Below are 14,868 nucleotides of genomic sequence, written 5' to 3'. Positions count from 1 at the left end.
AGCAAGCCTGGTCTACAAAGTGAATTCCAGGACAGACAAGGGATACATACATACACACACACACACACACACACACACCTGTCTCAAGAAAAAATACAAATCAAACAAACAAAAAGCCCGATATTGTTGATATTTCGCAGGTTCCGTTTCCCTGTCACATGTAGAAGACACAATCTTGTAGCAGACTTCCTGGCCCTCTGCCCTCTGGTTCCCTGAGCTTGGGTAGAGAGGTTGCATTGTAGATGCTATCATTTGGTACCAGGCACCCGATGCTCAGTCGTTCTCCACATTTTGACCAGTTGTGGCTTCTTTGTCTAATGCACAATTTTCTTTGATAAGGGGTAAGAACTGCATTTATCTGTGGTTATTAGGATTAGGGTTTAGAAAGAAGTTAGCAATTCCACTGCTTTAGGAAAAGCCAGGAATAAGCTTTCTTCTTGAGACCATGACCTCACCAGCCACTGGTCATTTGCTACGTTTACAATAAAAGACTTGAATTCGGCCGGGTGGTGGTGGCGCATGCCTTTAATCCCAGCACTTGGGAGGCAGAGGCAGGCAGATTTCTGAGTTCGAGGCCAGCCTGGTCTACAGAGTGAGATCCAGGACAGCCAGGACTACACAGAGAAATCCTGTCTCAAAAAAAAAAAAAAAAAAGAGAGAGAGAGACTTGAATTCCCTCCTTTTGAGTGAGCCTTAAGTCCAAGTATTGTCTACTTACAAATAAATCACTTAGAAAGTAATAAACTATTTCACTATGTATGAAAGAGAATATACATATTTTAAAAGTAATTCAAGGGCGGGAAAATAATCCTTACAAAACTTTTCACAGTGGAAACTTAAAACAACCAAATGTTTCTTGCCAAGTGGTGTTGTAGGGATGCAGTGAAGTGCCAGGACAGATATTACAGAGTCCTCAGAGGTTGGTGTCAAGACTCACAGATACCCAAATCCAAGGATGTCCAGCCCTTATATAAAATGATGCAATATTTGAATATCTTGCACACAATTGTCTCTACTTCCTCAAATCATCTCTAAGTTGTACACTAACATTTAATATTAAAAGGTAGTGTGTAAATGCCTCATCTTGTTAGGCTTTTTTATTCAGGAACAATAACAAAAATGTACATGTTCTGTCCAGGTGCAGTTTTCAAAACACAGTTTCAATATGCATCTGTTGGAATATCCAGATGTGAAACCTACAAATAAGTAGCAGTAATTGTTAAGACAGGAATATATGCCACATTCGTACATGAAAATGATTTTTAAATAGTGTTAAAAGTCTAACAAAATTTCATTCTTTGGCAATTGTAGGGAGAAATGGCCTAAGTGTTACTCAGTTATGACCTTAAGAACCTACAGCTCCTCTTGCTAGAAGAGAAATGCTTGTGAATAGTGATGCCTTTAATCCCAGAACCCTGGATCTGTGAGTTCAAAGACAACCTAGTGTATATAGTGAGTTCCAGGCCAGCCAAGGCAAAAATGTGCTTCCCTTGCAAGCATGAGGATATGTGTTCAATCTTCACAAGCAACATTTAAATTAAAAAAAATAAAAAATAAAAAAAGCTGAGCATAGTCCAGTCCCCGCGAGGAGGGGGTGGAGACACAGCGGCCTCAGGCTTGCCGCCAGCCTAGACTACTTGGAAAGTTCCAACCGTGAGAGACAGTCTTAAAAATAGGGAGATGCTGTGTGGTAGTGGCACACACCTTTGATCCCAGCACTCGGGAGACAGAGGCAGGAGGATCTTGGTGAGTTCAAGTTCAGCCTAGTTTACAGAGCATGTTCCAAGACAGGTAGGCCTACACAGAGAAACCCTGTCTCAAAAGAAAAAGAAAAAAAGGGACAACTCCTAAGATATAACACCTGAAGTTATCCTCTAGCCTCCATGCACGCACACACACAATTATAGTAAGTACATACACAATAATAATATATTATAGCCTAATAATACACAATTACATAGTGGTAACGACATGCATGATAGTAAGAAAGAGCTGCATCCAGTCAGCATCAGCACCCGTTGAACTCAGTAGCCTTCTTTCTAGCCCCCTTCATTGGGTTTAAAGCATCTTCCTCAGGCGGTACCAGTGATATACCTAATATGAAAATGGATGTCCCTTGACTCTATTTGGCTATTTGATTCCCTTTTACCCCCTACAAAATAAAACGGAAGCATTCATAGCCCTTAGCTTACCCCTTTCTTCTTTCCCAGATTAGTGCTTTTTGTTTTGCTTCGCTTCGCTTCGCTTTGCTTTCACATTTTTATGTTCTAGTAATCAACTGCTTAGTGTTGCTCATTTGTGCCACAGTGTCTCACAATTCTGGCTTTAGTTATGTGTTCCTCTTCTCCAGGGATACACTCCCGCCTCTCTGTGTCAGTCCTCCGTACACTCATCCTTGAAACCATCCAGGATATTGTCCCATATGTTGCTGTTGAGTCATCTTTTATATCCAGTAGTCTTTGAGTGCCTGGAAATGGCAGGCCCTTGATAAAGGTAATGGATACTTAATAAATAACTCTCCAATCACCGTAATTGGTGCCAGTGACCAGCAGAGATTCCATGGTTACTGTATAACAGCACAACAGCCCATTCTACAAAAAAGGACATAAAGTATGGCAATCATGAATCTTTGTAAATAGTCAGATGAGTCACTCTGTCTACTGTCTGATTCATCTGATTTACCCAGAATTCCCTTCCACTGATTATGCCCATCCTTTAACATGGAGACCATGGAATGGTCTCCTATACAAAACACTTTTGAGAAGTAAAATACTTAAAGAAGTACGAGGCAAAAGATGACAGTGATCTACAGACTAAATAATCAGCACGTGTTCCTTCCAGGGTTTTCGTGTGCACAATTTAATGGACTGAAATTTTTCTTCACACTGGCATTCTCCAGGTTCTCAAAGGAGATCAGGGTTTATTTTATAAATAGTTGGAGTGGTGCTGAAATCACTTCTTTCCCATCAGCCTTGTCTCATAGGAGCGCACGTTGATAAATGCGTTGCTCTCTGCAGGCAGAGCGCTAGGGCAGAAGATCAGGTTCTCTCTCAGTCGTTAAAACCATCCTGTGGCAGACATCCCGCTAGGGACATTTTAAGAGGAAAAGAAATTGGTATTCAAAGAACTCAAGTAACCTGCCCAAGAGCATGTCTGTGGTAAGCATGAGAAGGAGAAGCCACACACAAGCAGTCTGCTTCCAGGGCTCCGAGTGGCTGGAGCACACCATCCTGGACCTGGCAGACACAACAGTAAATGTGCATTGCAGTTGCTCCTTGTAAATCATCCTGGACCTCAGGCAAGCAGCAACTTACCACTCACATTACAAATAAGATGAGGTGAGTCAAGTGATCTACATTGGACTTTTTTTTAACTAAGGCTGTTTTGAGACCTGAAAGGCTGTAGTCAGTCACCACTCTAAGTCTTCTAGTGGGGGGAGGGGGTTAAATCATGGGCACTGGGCCGGAGAGCCAACCTAGACCTGAGGGCACTGGCTGCTTTGGAGGTGAGGTTCCAGCGCTCACATGGGAGTTTATAGCCACTTGTTGCCCCGGGTCCAGAGGATCTGATCCCCTCTTCTGGAAGCCAAGGATCCCTGCACCACACACATCCACATATATAAGTAAAATAACAAACCAAGAATGCTAGGGGAACTAATTCCTCATGGAACTGTCTCTTCTTTGCAATTATGTAAGATGTTCTTCCTTTTAACTTTTTTTCTTTGTTCATTAGTGAATGCTAATTGAACAAAAGAAAAGAAAAACTAAAATCATGGTGACATTTCTATATATTTATTCAATGTACTTTGACCACATCCATTATCCTCTTTCTTCCCCAAGTCTTTATGGAATGTCTTAAGTTCTTTGTGCTTTTCTTTATACTTGATGGTTTTAATCAGCACATTTGTCCAGCAAAAAGAAACACCATGTGGAAATAAGTTTTCAAAAGTTGAACCTAGGACTGAAGTGCTTTTATAGGATTCTCTCTCTCTCTCTCTCTCTCTCTCTCTCTCTCTCTCTCTCTCTCTCTCTCTCTCTCTCTCTCTCCTGTTGCACTTCTGTTGACTTCTATGGATACCTTTTAAAACTTATTTCGTTTACAACCTCTTTTTTTATCTCTCTCTCTCTCTCTCTCTCTCTCTCTCTCTCTCTCTCTCTCTCTCTCTCTCTCTCTCTCTCTCTCCCTCTCCCTCTCTCCTCTCTGACTCCCTCCTCTCTCCTCTCTGACTCTCCCTCTCCCTCTCTCCCTTTTCTTCTCTCTTTCTCCCTCTCCCTCTCTCCCCTCTATCTTTCCCCTTCCCCCTCCCTCTGTCCTTCCCTCTTTTCCTCCTTCCCTCCCTCCCTTCCCCTGCCCTCCCCCCTTTCTGCTTCCTTGGTAGAAGCAGGGAAGAGAGCTTCAGCACAGGACTGACCAGAGGAAATCGAAAGAACCGCATCACTTTGACTGACTTTATCTTCTATCCGTAGATAATCACACCAGAGTTGCAGTTTTGCCTTTAATTCCGTTTCTGGACACCTCTTTTCCATTCAGCCAACTGGGTGAGACAAAGCCCGTCGGTGCCCTGAGCGGCAGAACTCTGGTAGGGGGCTGGCTGGCTGTAAATTGACGTGGCATGGAAATTCTCCACTAAGTTGTAGCAGCTTGCTAGCTCCTCAAAGATTGAGCCCAGCCTCCTGGAGCTGGAGCTAAACCATGGGCTCAGTGACCTTAAAGAAGAATGGATAAAGTCCCCAGCTCCTCGCCTTGGACCCGCCGCTCTCTTTCTGGCTATCTATCATTTCGCTGAAAACCAAATCAAAGCAGTTAAGTCTGTAACTTTGTTTTCGCAGCTTAATTGACTGCTCTCGCTCCTCTGGCTCTTCCCTGCGATCTTAACTCCTTGTAGACTTTGCCATGGGGTGCGGACTTAGGAAGCTGGAAGACCCCGATGAAAGCAGCCCTGGAAAAATATTTTCTACCCTGAAGAGACCGCAAGTGGAAACAAAGACAGAATTTGCTTATGAATATGCCCTGCTGGATTTTACTTTACAAGGTACTCCTTATTCCTATTGTAGTTCTTATCTGTTTCCACAATAAGAGAATACTAATTTTCTGAGGTGTGGACCTGTGGATTCTTATGCTCTTTTCTGCAGTGAAATTGGTCAATGACGCTTTGTTTCTTAATTATATTTGGGAAGATTTTGTTTTGTTTTTTGTTTCGTGTGCTTTTTTTTTTTAACATGGCTTATATGTATTATACAAAATTTTTAAAAAACTACTTGGAAATGTTCGTTTCATTTTTAAAGCAAATGGGACAAATGTTTGATTTCTAGGCCAAATTGCTGGAGCCTTAATGACAGCTTGTGCTTTGAAAAGATTTGAAAGGCAGGGACTGTGGGCTACGGACTCATGTGCCTTGTGGAAAACTCCACCAAGGCAATTCTGAGGTGGCCAGTATGCTGCTGAATTTTGTGTTGCTCATATGATAGGATTGACCAAACTAAAGGTAGAAAAAAAATTAGTTGTTTTTGTTTTAATGGGGAAAAGTAGCCTACTGGAAGGCACTCCCTCTGCTGGGTGCTCCATCCCTAACAGAGAAACTCTCTTCCAAAAAGTTGGAAACACAAACAAACAAGCCCAGATGGCAGCTCCGGGAAGGACTGAGGTGCCTCCTCTTGACCCAAGGCTTTGCCTCCCTCCTCTCGTGGAAATTCTGAATACTGCTTCAGAGTTCCTGAGACACAGGACATAACAGTGTTTAAAACAAACTGCATCTTTAATTATGATGTGCTTTTAAAAAGAGAGAGGAAAAAAATGAAATTTGCTTGCTGAGTTTTTCCAAATACCAGTATTAAGTTCCAATTTTAACTCTTTGATTATACATTCCATTAGTTAATAGAAAACTGTACTCTGTATTCAACTACGTATTGTCTTTTCCTCTCGGCCACCGCTACCACCACCCTTCCCCTCTGAAAACACTGCATCTTTGTGCAGGAAGCAAGAGCAGCCCATTTTTCTTTGTTAAAAATTGAGCTGGCCAGCAAGCAAAATTCAGAGACGCAGAAGATCTGTACCTGTGTGTCGAACGTATTTACCAACTATTTTGATCAAAGACTCCAAGTAAGGATGGGGCTGCCAGAAGAAGAAAAGTTAATAGTCTTAATTTTCTTCTTTGTTGTATGAATTTAAAGTTGATTGAGTTAGTGCTGAAGGAAAAGTAGCCAAATAGTCATGACTTTTTATATGCCTTTTTAAAAAGACATTCGAGAAAAATCCTTGTGACAGGGTGCTTCTACAGTGTGGTTCTCATCCTTATCAATACAGACTGGATTGGATGGAAGTGCATAGGATGTATAAACATGTCTTTCTTATGGATTCCTGAAGCTTTAAGCCAGAACCATTGTCATCTGCACTTTAGGATTCTGATGCACAGCTCACCGTAGGACTATAGAACTTTAAGGAGTTAACATTTTTCTGACTATGCCATTTCAAAACGTTAGCACCTCCAACAAATTTCTATACATGCGATTACCTTTGAATCAAGAAGATACACTGGTTTTATTCAACAGTCATTCTGGTTTTTATCAGAAACCTTTTTGTCCATGAAAGGAGCATAATTTCCACCTTCCACTCTAGATGTTGCTACGAAAGGGTAGTTTCACTGTAAAGCACAGGCATGGGTTTGATGTGCGCATGCGCACACTAAAGCAGGCACATGGCTTTAGGTAGCATCTGCTTCCTATTTGGTACAGGCGCCTGGTCTCCGGGGCCCATCTCTTCCTAGTTCTCCCACATGTTCTTGTTTGGGGTTTTTGTTCAACCATTTGTTTTGGTCTTGCCTTTGCCTTTGCTTCTGAAGCCAGGACTCTGTGTACCAGCCCAGCTCCGCCCCCTCTTCCAGGCATAGTTAGCCTGCCTTTCTCCTCCTGTCTTTGACAGCCACCTGCCTGCCACTCCAGTGTCTATGATAGTGAGTCTGGGTGGGCTAACACATGCCAGCCTTCTGCTTGGCACTGGCCATCCCTTCCTGGGATTTCTGGGAAGAGAACTGAGTAGTGGCTGCTCCTAGCTGCCAGACTACCACACAGTGAGAAACCTTGGCGGAAACAAAATGGACTGGTGACAGCTGTGTGTATTCACAATGAACCTGTCTCTTACTTTCCTCGATTTGTTGTTGTTGTTGTTGTTGTTGTTGTTGTTTTGGTTTGGTTTGGTTTTTTTTCCCGAACAGAAGCCATAGAACAGAGAATAAGGTTTAAGGAAGGGAGCCTTCCAAGTCCCTGTGTTATGTTACAGTTTATTTTGAGCAAGTTGTTTCCCACAGTTCTACCTTTCTCCCCTCCCCCAATCACTGCATTGCAAATTCTGTTGTACTAAGTTTCCATGGTAGTGTATGTGTCTTAGGGTTTTACTTCTGTGAACAGACACCATGACCAAGGCAAGTCTTACAAAGGACAACATTTAATTGGGGCTGGCTTATAGGTGCAGAGGTTCAGTCCATTATCATCAAGGCAGGAGCATGACGGTGTCCAGGCAGTCTCAGTGCAGGCAGAGCCGAGAGTTCTACATCTGCATCTGAAGATGCTAAGTGCTAGATAATACTGGCTTCCAGGCAGCTAGGATGAGGGTCTTAAAGCCCACACCCACAGTGACGCACCTACATGCAACAAGCCCACACCTACTCCAACAGCATATACTGCATATACTCCACAGCATATACCATAGCAGAATGAGATGTAGTTTTCCTTCACTGCTCAGTGGTTCAGAGCAGCCCCTCCGTTGTGGATGCATGCTCTTGTTACTGCCCTCTTCCCACCCTCTCAGCAAATGTCCAGCCAGGTACAGGGAAGTGCTCTGTCAGCAAAATGCTTGCTGTCCAAGCATAAGAACCAGAGTTCCACATAAAACCCAGGCATGTCGAGTGACCCCATCCCCAGGAGTCAAGCAGGCAGATGTCTGGAGAGCACCGTCCAGCCAGCCTTGCCATTCTATGAATGCCAGATACAATAGGAAACCTGCCTGTCTCAAGAAGTAATGTACAAAGTGATTGTGGATGGTGACCAGTGTCAGCCTCTGTCCTCCACATGATGTACACACATGAACACACACACCCATGCATACACGCATGCACACACACATCAGATCCAACCAGAAAACAATGTAAACTTCCCCCATCTCTTCTCTCCTCCACATTCTCTTTCTACTCTTCATAGCTATTCCATTCCTCTCTGCTCTCCCTGCCCTCTGTCTGCAGTGGCTTCTTTGTTGTTTGTTTGTGTTTAGTTTGGGTTTTTTGTTTTGTTGGGAGGGGGTGTCTTTCAGATATTCCTTACATCTCAACTAGGAAAATAATAGCACAATGATCAGGTCCACAAGACTCTAGTGCAGTGCTTCTCAACCTTTCTAAGGCTGGGACCCTTTAATATAGCTCCTCATGTTGTGATTCCCCCAACCATAAAATCATTTTTGTTGCTACTTCATAACTGTAATTTTGCTACTGTTATGAATTATAATGCAAATATCTGATATGCAGGATATCTGATATGCGACCCCAAAGGGGTCCAACCCAGAGTTTGAGAACCAGTGCTCTAGTCATGGGTCATGAGTTCCTGGGTCATGAGTTCTTTTAAGCTGCTGTCCAGATCCCTTAACTGAAAACAGGAATTCTAACACTGCTTATATCAGACAGCTGTTTTAGATATTAAAGGAAATGACAAAAGATTACCCACAAAGGGAGTGCTCTCTAAAGCTAGCTGCTACTGTCCCTCCTGTGAGAACACCTCTATATCCAAGGCTGGGATGGACCTCATCCCTTTCCTTCTTTAAATACAGTTCTTGCTCCTCTTGTATTCCCAGCTAGAAGTGGTGATTTGCAGGGCAAGTAAAATAAAGTCTTCAAAAGAGGGAGTATGTGGCCAGCCAAAGTGTGTTGGCCTGATCTGGGGCACAGCTGTAAAGAGAATAACTCAAATAATAGCAGCAAGCCAAGAGCACAGGTTTAATACAGACGGAATCAGTTATGTGAAGTGCTAGAGAACATTCAAGAAGAATAGGAATGGCCGGGCGGTGGTGGCGCACGCCTTTAATCCCAGCACTTGGGAGGCAGAGGCAGGCGGATTTCTGAGTTCGAGAGTTCGAGGCTAGCCTGGTCTACAGAGTGAGTTCCAGGACAGCCAGGGCTACACAGAGAAACCCTGTCTCGAAAAACCAAACCAAAAAAAAAAAAAGAAGAATAGGAATGTCACTGTACAGAGAGAATGTACTAAAGTCAGCAAGAGTTAATACATGGTCAGAAATAGAGGTTAAAAAAAAAAAAGCTAAGCACGATGCTGTATGCCTATAATCCCAGGGCTCAGAGGACTAAGACAGGAAGATGGTAAGACTGGGGCCAGCCTGAGCTACAAGACCTGTCAGAAATAAAGAAGAGGGCGGAGGAGACAGAGGTGAAGGGAAATAAAAGTCAAGTTGCGTTTTGTATAGCTGTATCAATCTAATAAACTCTGGGACACATCCCCCTGGCAATCAAAGGTTTTTTACATGTTAAAGTGCTAATGGGATGGGGGTAGCATGTAGTAATGACTGAATCCTCTTAAGCATTGATGTAATCTCTATTTCTTCTTCTACTAAACTATATAAGGTGTTCCATTATGTTTGAAATGGTGACATAGTCCACCCGAGAAAAATAACAAATCTCACAAACACAGACTATTGTGGAAAAGAATTCCATTCTGAGTCTGGAGAGGAAGGGATCTCTAATAATAGCATACAGCTGACCCACTTTTAAAACGGCCAAGAGCGGGAAATGCTGTAGCTTAGTTGGCAGTGTGTGCCTAGTATGCATGGAGCTTTGGGTTCAATTCCCTGCACTGCATAAAACAAAGTGTGAAAGACACAGGCCTATAATCCCAGCACTGTGCAAGTGGAGGCAGAAGGATCAGAGGCTCAAAACTAGTCTTGTCTGCACAGCAAGTTTGAGACCAGCTTGTGCTACATGAGACCCTGACTCAAAAACAAACCAAGGAAACAGACAGTGTGTATGCATTCCTGCCAGCTTTATTCCTGCCAGCTTTATTCCTGCCAGCTTTCTGCGCCATCTCTGTGGCCTCTTTTCCTGCCTGTGCCATTTGTATCAAGGAAAGAGCACACTCTTAGTACCTCTTGTGTACACTCTAAAATTGCCTCGTTCTGTGTGTGTGAGCAGACTGCCTCTGCAAGAGTTCCTGTGGCAGGAACTGGGAAGGAAACATGCAGTCACAGTGTTCTTTCACACTATGCCCTGTGCAGCCTGGGACTGTAGAGGCTGTGGACCTGAGTAGGCAGGTCCAGAAAGGCTCTTCAGAAGTGCCACCTCATCTGAGATGGAAAGAATGAGTGAGACTCAGTAAAGGCTTCTGTCCTGAATACTTAAACTATCACTACAAGACAATAAGGAAAAGACAGCTCAATAAAAGAATAGACAAGAATCTGGACAGACAAATCAGAAATCCAAGTGGCCAAAAGACATGTGAAACTGTATTGCAGTGATCGGTGATAAAGAACATGCGTATTAAAACCACTACTACAACACACCCAGAATAGCTCAATTTTGAAAGAGGGCCATGTTATAATCATTTGGAAAGACAATTGACATGTTCTATTTAACTGGAGAGATGCCCAGTGCCAGCACACACCATGTGGTGCACAAGGGTGTCCAAGCCAAACAACTGGGAACTCCCAAGCCACAGGAGAGTGACCACTGGAATACAGACATCCACTAATAGTTTCTGTAAAGGACCAAACTAAAAACATGGTAGGTAGGCTTTCTGAGCCGTGTAGCCTCCATCACACCTGACCAACTCTGCACACTATGCTAGAACAGCCAAAGGGGATACAGCTAAACTCCATGGTCATCCTTTGCTGACACTCTTACAGTGCAATGAAAGCACAACTCTGCTCACAGGTAAACCCAACAGTGCATGATGTAGAGTGAGACACTGAGTAGCCACTGCAGGATCCCATTTCATAAGGCTCAAGACATCTACCAGTTGGCCTGGCAGTATAGCTGGGGGGCGGGGGGCAGGCTGCTCCTCTAGCTCTTAGTCTCTGCTTGACACTAAATTGTAGAGGTTAGGGCTGTAGTCCTGGTCTGCAGCACTAAGGGAAGAGCAAGGAGTGATTACTGCACAGTCAGGGCTCTGTATGGTGGAAAGAGAAAGCCAAGATTGGAAAGGGTGGATGGGAGGTCTCGGGAGAGCAGGCCACTTCCTTGCTTTTTCGTTAAATAATCGTTGCCTGAGAGTTGGTAGTTTTAAGTACGTTGTGTGCGTTTTCCCGTATGTGTTATACCCACCCTCCAGGGAACACTTGAAAGAGTGGATGGGGGTGTGGATGGAGATAAAGCAAACAAGGCAGAAAGTCAGCTGACTGGAGGCCAGAGGCAGGAGGAATTCTGTGGCCTGAGGGGGCAGCACAGAAAGCCAAGAGGAGCTTCCGTACATGAAGGAGAAAACAGACAAAGGCAGGTCACCAGATTCTCAAAGTGCCACGAGTCTATTGTCATCTGTCCAGTGCCAAGCAAGCCAGCACATGCCTCTAATTCCAGCCCTCGGGAGCCTGGTGCAGGATAATTGGCTCTATGTTCAAGGACAGCCTGGGCTCCTAAGACCCTGCCTCAAAATACAAGAAGAAAGAAAAAGAAAAACTGCCATTATGTTACTTCATTTAACAATACTGAGTGACTTCAGCAGTTGCCAGTTTCGTTAATAAACAACGGTTGAAATGTTATTTATATTGTAGCCTGTTTCTTGATTTCTTAAATCACATAATCCTCACAACCTGTGGGTCTTGACCCTTTCACAGAGGTCACATAGCAGATATCCTGGATACCAGGTATTTTCATTACTATTCACAACAGTAGCAAAGTTACAAGTATGATGTAGCAATGAAAATAACTTTATAGTTGGGGGTTCACCACAGCATGAGGGACTGTATTAAAGGACTGAAGCATCAGGAAGGTTGAGAACCGTGATTTGTCTGATCTCATGTCTGAATTCACAAATCGTCAACAACCGTGGTTCAAACCAATGACATTTCCCTTCCTGTGGCACAGAAGTGTCCCACTTTCTACATCTTCCTGCCTGGGTCCCAGCTCCGCCTTAGAAATTACTAACAATAAATTAACGTCCTAATCTCTCTCCTTGAGTTGCCTTATCAGGCAATAAATAATATCCACCATCCAGAGATCAAGAACTAGACATGACCTGTTCACACAGGACTTGGCACTTGTAGGAATTGACTCTGTTCTACAGTTGCTGGAGAGAACATGCCATTCCTCCCTTTAAAACTATGGCAAAGTTGCTTGCTAGAGTTTCCACATTTTGTTTTTACTTAAGATAACAATTTTAGATGCATTCCATAAATACAAACCAGTCCTCGGAGGTAAGTTGGCAGAAATGAACATATGTAGTTCTTATAGCATTATGTCGTCAGGGCCAAACTTTCAGTGTTTAACAATTGCTCGGCTTCATGGTGGAGTGTGGCTTTGTATCTGTTTTAGTAATTTGGGTTTTTTTCTTAAGGCCTCATGTTATATAGCCCAGTCTAGCTTGAAACTCATGTATGTAACACAGGCAGCTTTAGAACTTGTGGTAATCTTCTGTGTCAGCCTTAATCTCCTGTGTCTAAAGCTCTGATAATACTGCCCTTCATAAAGACATCAAATCAAAGGCTTGTCCTCAAGGACTGGGCCTGTCATAGATACATAATTACTCCACTCTTTGAATGAGGTTGAAAAGTCCTTGCCGAGTGTGCCTGCTCTGCCCTCCTCACAGTGAGATCAGTTAGGTTTGGATGCCAAACAGTCACCAACACCATTGAAAACATTCAAATAGAGGGACGACATGAAAAGAAGTTCTCCACAAAAGCTTTGAATTTGAGATGGAGATTGACAACAAGACCCCTGGTCTACACACACACATACACACACATATGCACACACATACACATATACACACATGCATATATACACCAATGTGCACATATGCATGTGTACACACACATATACACACACATGCATGTACACACACCTAGTAGTGGCTCCTACCAAACCAGCCAAGCCAGGGAAGCAAAGCCAGCTCAGTGAAACCCTTGGACAAAAGTCACACTGTTCTTTACCAAATCCTTTCCTAGTTTGTCATCCTGTTGATATAGTGAACACCATGATTGAAAACAACCTAGAAAGAAAAAGGCTTATTTCATCTTACACTTGCAGTCACGCCCCATCATTGAGCGAAGTCACAGCAGGTACCCTTAGGGAGTGTCTTAGGGTTTTACTGCTGTGAACAGACACCATGACCAAGGCAACTCTTATAAAAACATTTAGTTGGGGATGGCCTACAAGTTCAGAGGTTCAGTCCATTAGCATCAAGGTGGGAGCATGACAACATCCAGGCAGGCATGGTGCAGGCAGAGTTCTACATCTGCATCTGAAGACTGCTAGCAGAATACTGGCTTCCAAGCAACTAGGATGAGGGTCTTAAAGCCCACACACACAGTGACACACCTACTCCAACAAGGCTACATCGTTAGCCTTGTTAAATAATCTTCTGAGTTCGAGGCCAGCCTGGTCTACAGAGTGAGTTCCAGGACAGCCAGGGCTACACAGAGAAACCCTATCTTGAAAAGCAAAACAAACAAACAAACAAACAAAAAACATAAAAAGTCAGGGTTTGTAGGCCAAATGTTTTAAACAAGAGTAAAGCCAGATGGGTAAGGAAGCCTGCCACATAGACAGACAGGGCTGGGTGTTTCCCCGGAGACCAGGTGCCTCTTCAAAGTTCAGGACTGTTCTCTTTGTTTCCATGTCTATTCATTATGATGAAGAAAATATTTTAGATGTAGGACATTAGTTGAAATCCAAGAGGGAATAAAACGGAAGGAAATGGATCCATGCTGGCCAGCGTGACTCTCGGTGGAGTGCCTCGTTTTTGTTTGAGAAGCTGGGGTGAGTGCTCACTGCCATGAAACTGTTCCATCATGTGAGTGTTAGCGTGAGGGCACGGGGACTTCCTCTGACCCTTCTTCCTCATCTGTTTCTTAACTTTCTTCCTGTGCTCAGGCAATCAGCAACAATTTCGCACTGGGCTCCACTAGCCCATGCAAAGGCAGTCCAGCCCTTACCTGGAATGAATTTCATGTCTTCTTACTAATCAATTTCAGGTCTCTTTCTAGATAATAATCTTTAATTGTCCTCCATAACATGAGAAGTATTGCAGAAAATGGAGCTGCTTAAGTGAATACTTGCAGGACTGGGGAGGCATGCTCTACGTACCAGCTTTGCTTTCTCTCCTCTAGTCAACACAAGCATGTTCTTAGAGAGTTTCAGGGATGTACGGGGCACTTCAATTACATGGCAGTTTTGCTTTTAAATTCCATCTATATCTAGTTCTGTTCTTTTCTTTAATGATTTCTGTCTAGGAAATACAATTTCTCCCCTTTTTAGTTTTTAAACTAAAATAGAGACTGTATCTTTAAAAAAGTCATGCATCTCTTTCAGGCATGGTGGTGCACTCCTTTAATCCCAGAACTAGGGAGATAGAGGCAGTCGGATTTCTGAGTTCAAGGCCAGCCTGATTTACAGACCATTCCAGGACAGACAGGGCTACGAAGAGAAACTTTGTCTTGAAAAACAAAAAGAGAATATTAATGCTACTAAAAATAATAAAAAGAAATCATGCATCCCATCCTAGTCATAAAAACTATTGGCTCACCGGGTGGTGGTGGCGCACACCTTTAATCCCAGCACTCGGGAGGCAGAGGCAGGTGGATTTCTGAGTTTGAGGCCAGCCTGGTCTACAGAGTGAGTTCCAGGACAGCCAGGACTACACAGAGAAACCCTGTCTCGAAAAACCG

General features: G+C 43.5%; 1 protein-coding gene across 3 annotated transcripts in view; it reads left to right on the top strand.

Moving 5' to 3' along the window:
* Positions 1 to 4,369: 4,369 nt before the first annotated feature.
* Rftn2 (raftlin family member 2) overlaps positions 4,370 to 14,868 on the top strand; it is a 54,097-nt gene continuing 43,598 nt past the window's right edge. For 2 of the 3 annotated variants that reach the window (XM_028765680.1, XM_028765678.1), the window contains exon 1: positions 4,394 to 5,032. In XM_028765680.1, coding sequence (XP_028621513.1) covers positions 4,894 to 5,032 — 139 coding nt within the window. In that variant the 5' untranslated portion in view covers positions 4,394 to 4,893. Of the gene's footprint in view, positions 5,033 to 14,868 lie in introns of all 3 variants that reach the window. The other variant, XM_028765681.1, reaches the window with a different exon arrangement.

This window comes from Grammomys surdaster, unplaced genomic scaffold (genome assembly GCF_004785775.1).
Source record: "Grammomys surdaster isolate TR1022 unplaced genomic scaffold, NIH_TR_1.0 165, whole genome shotgun sequence".
NCBI classification, from domain to species: domain Eukaryota; kingdom Metazoa; phylum Chordata; class Mammalia; order Rodentia; family Muridae; genus Grammomys; species Grammomys surdaster.
Note: the sequence above shows the minus strand (reverse complement) of the source record. Positions and strands in the feature narration are given on the sequence as shown.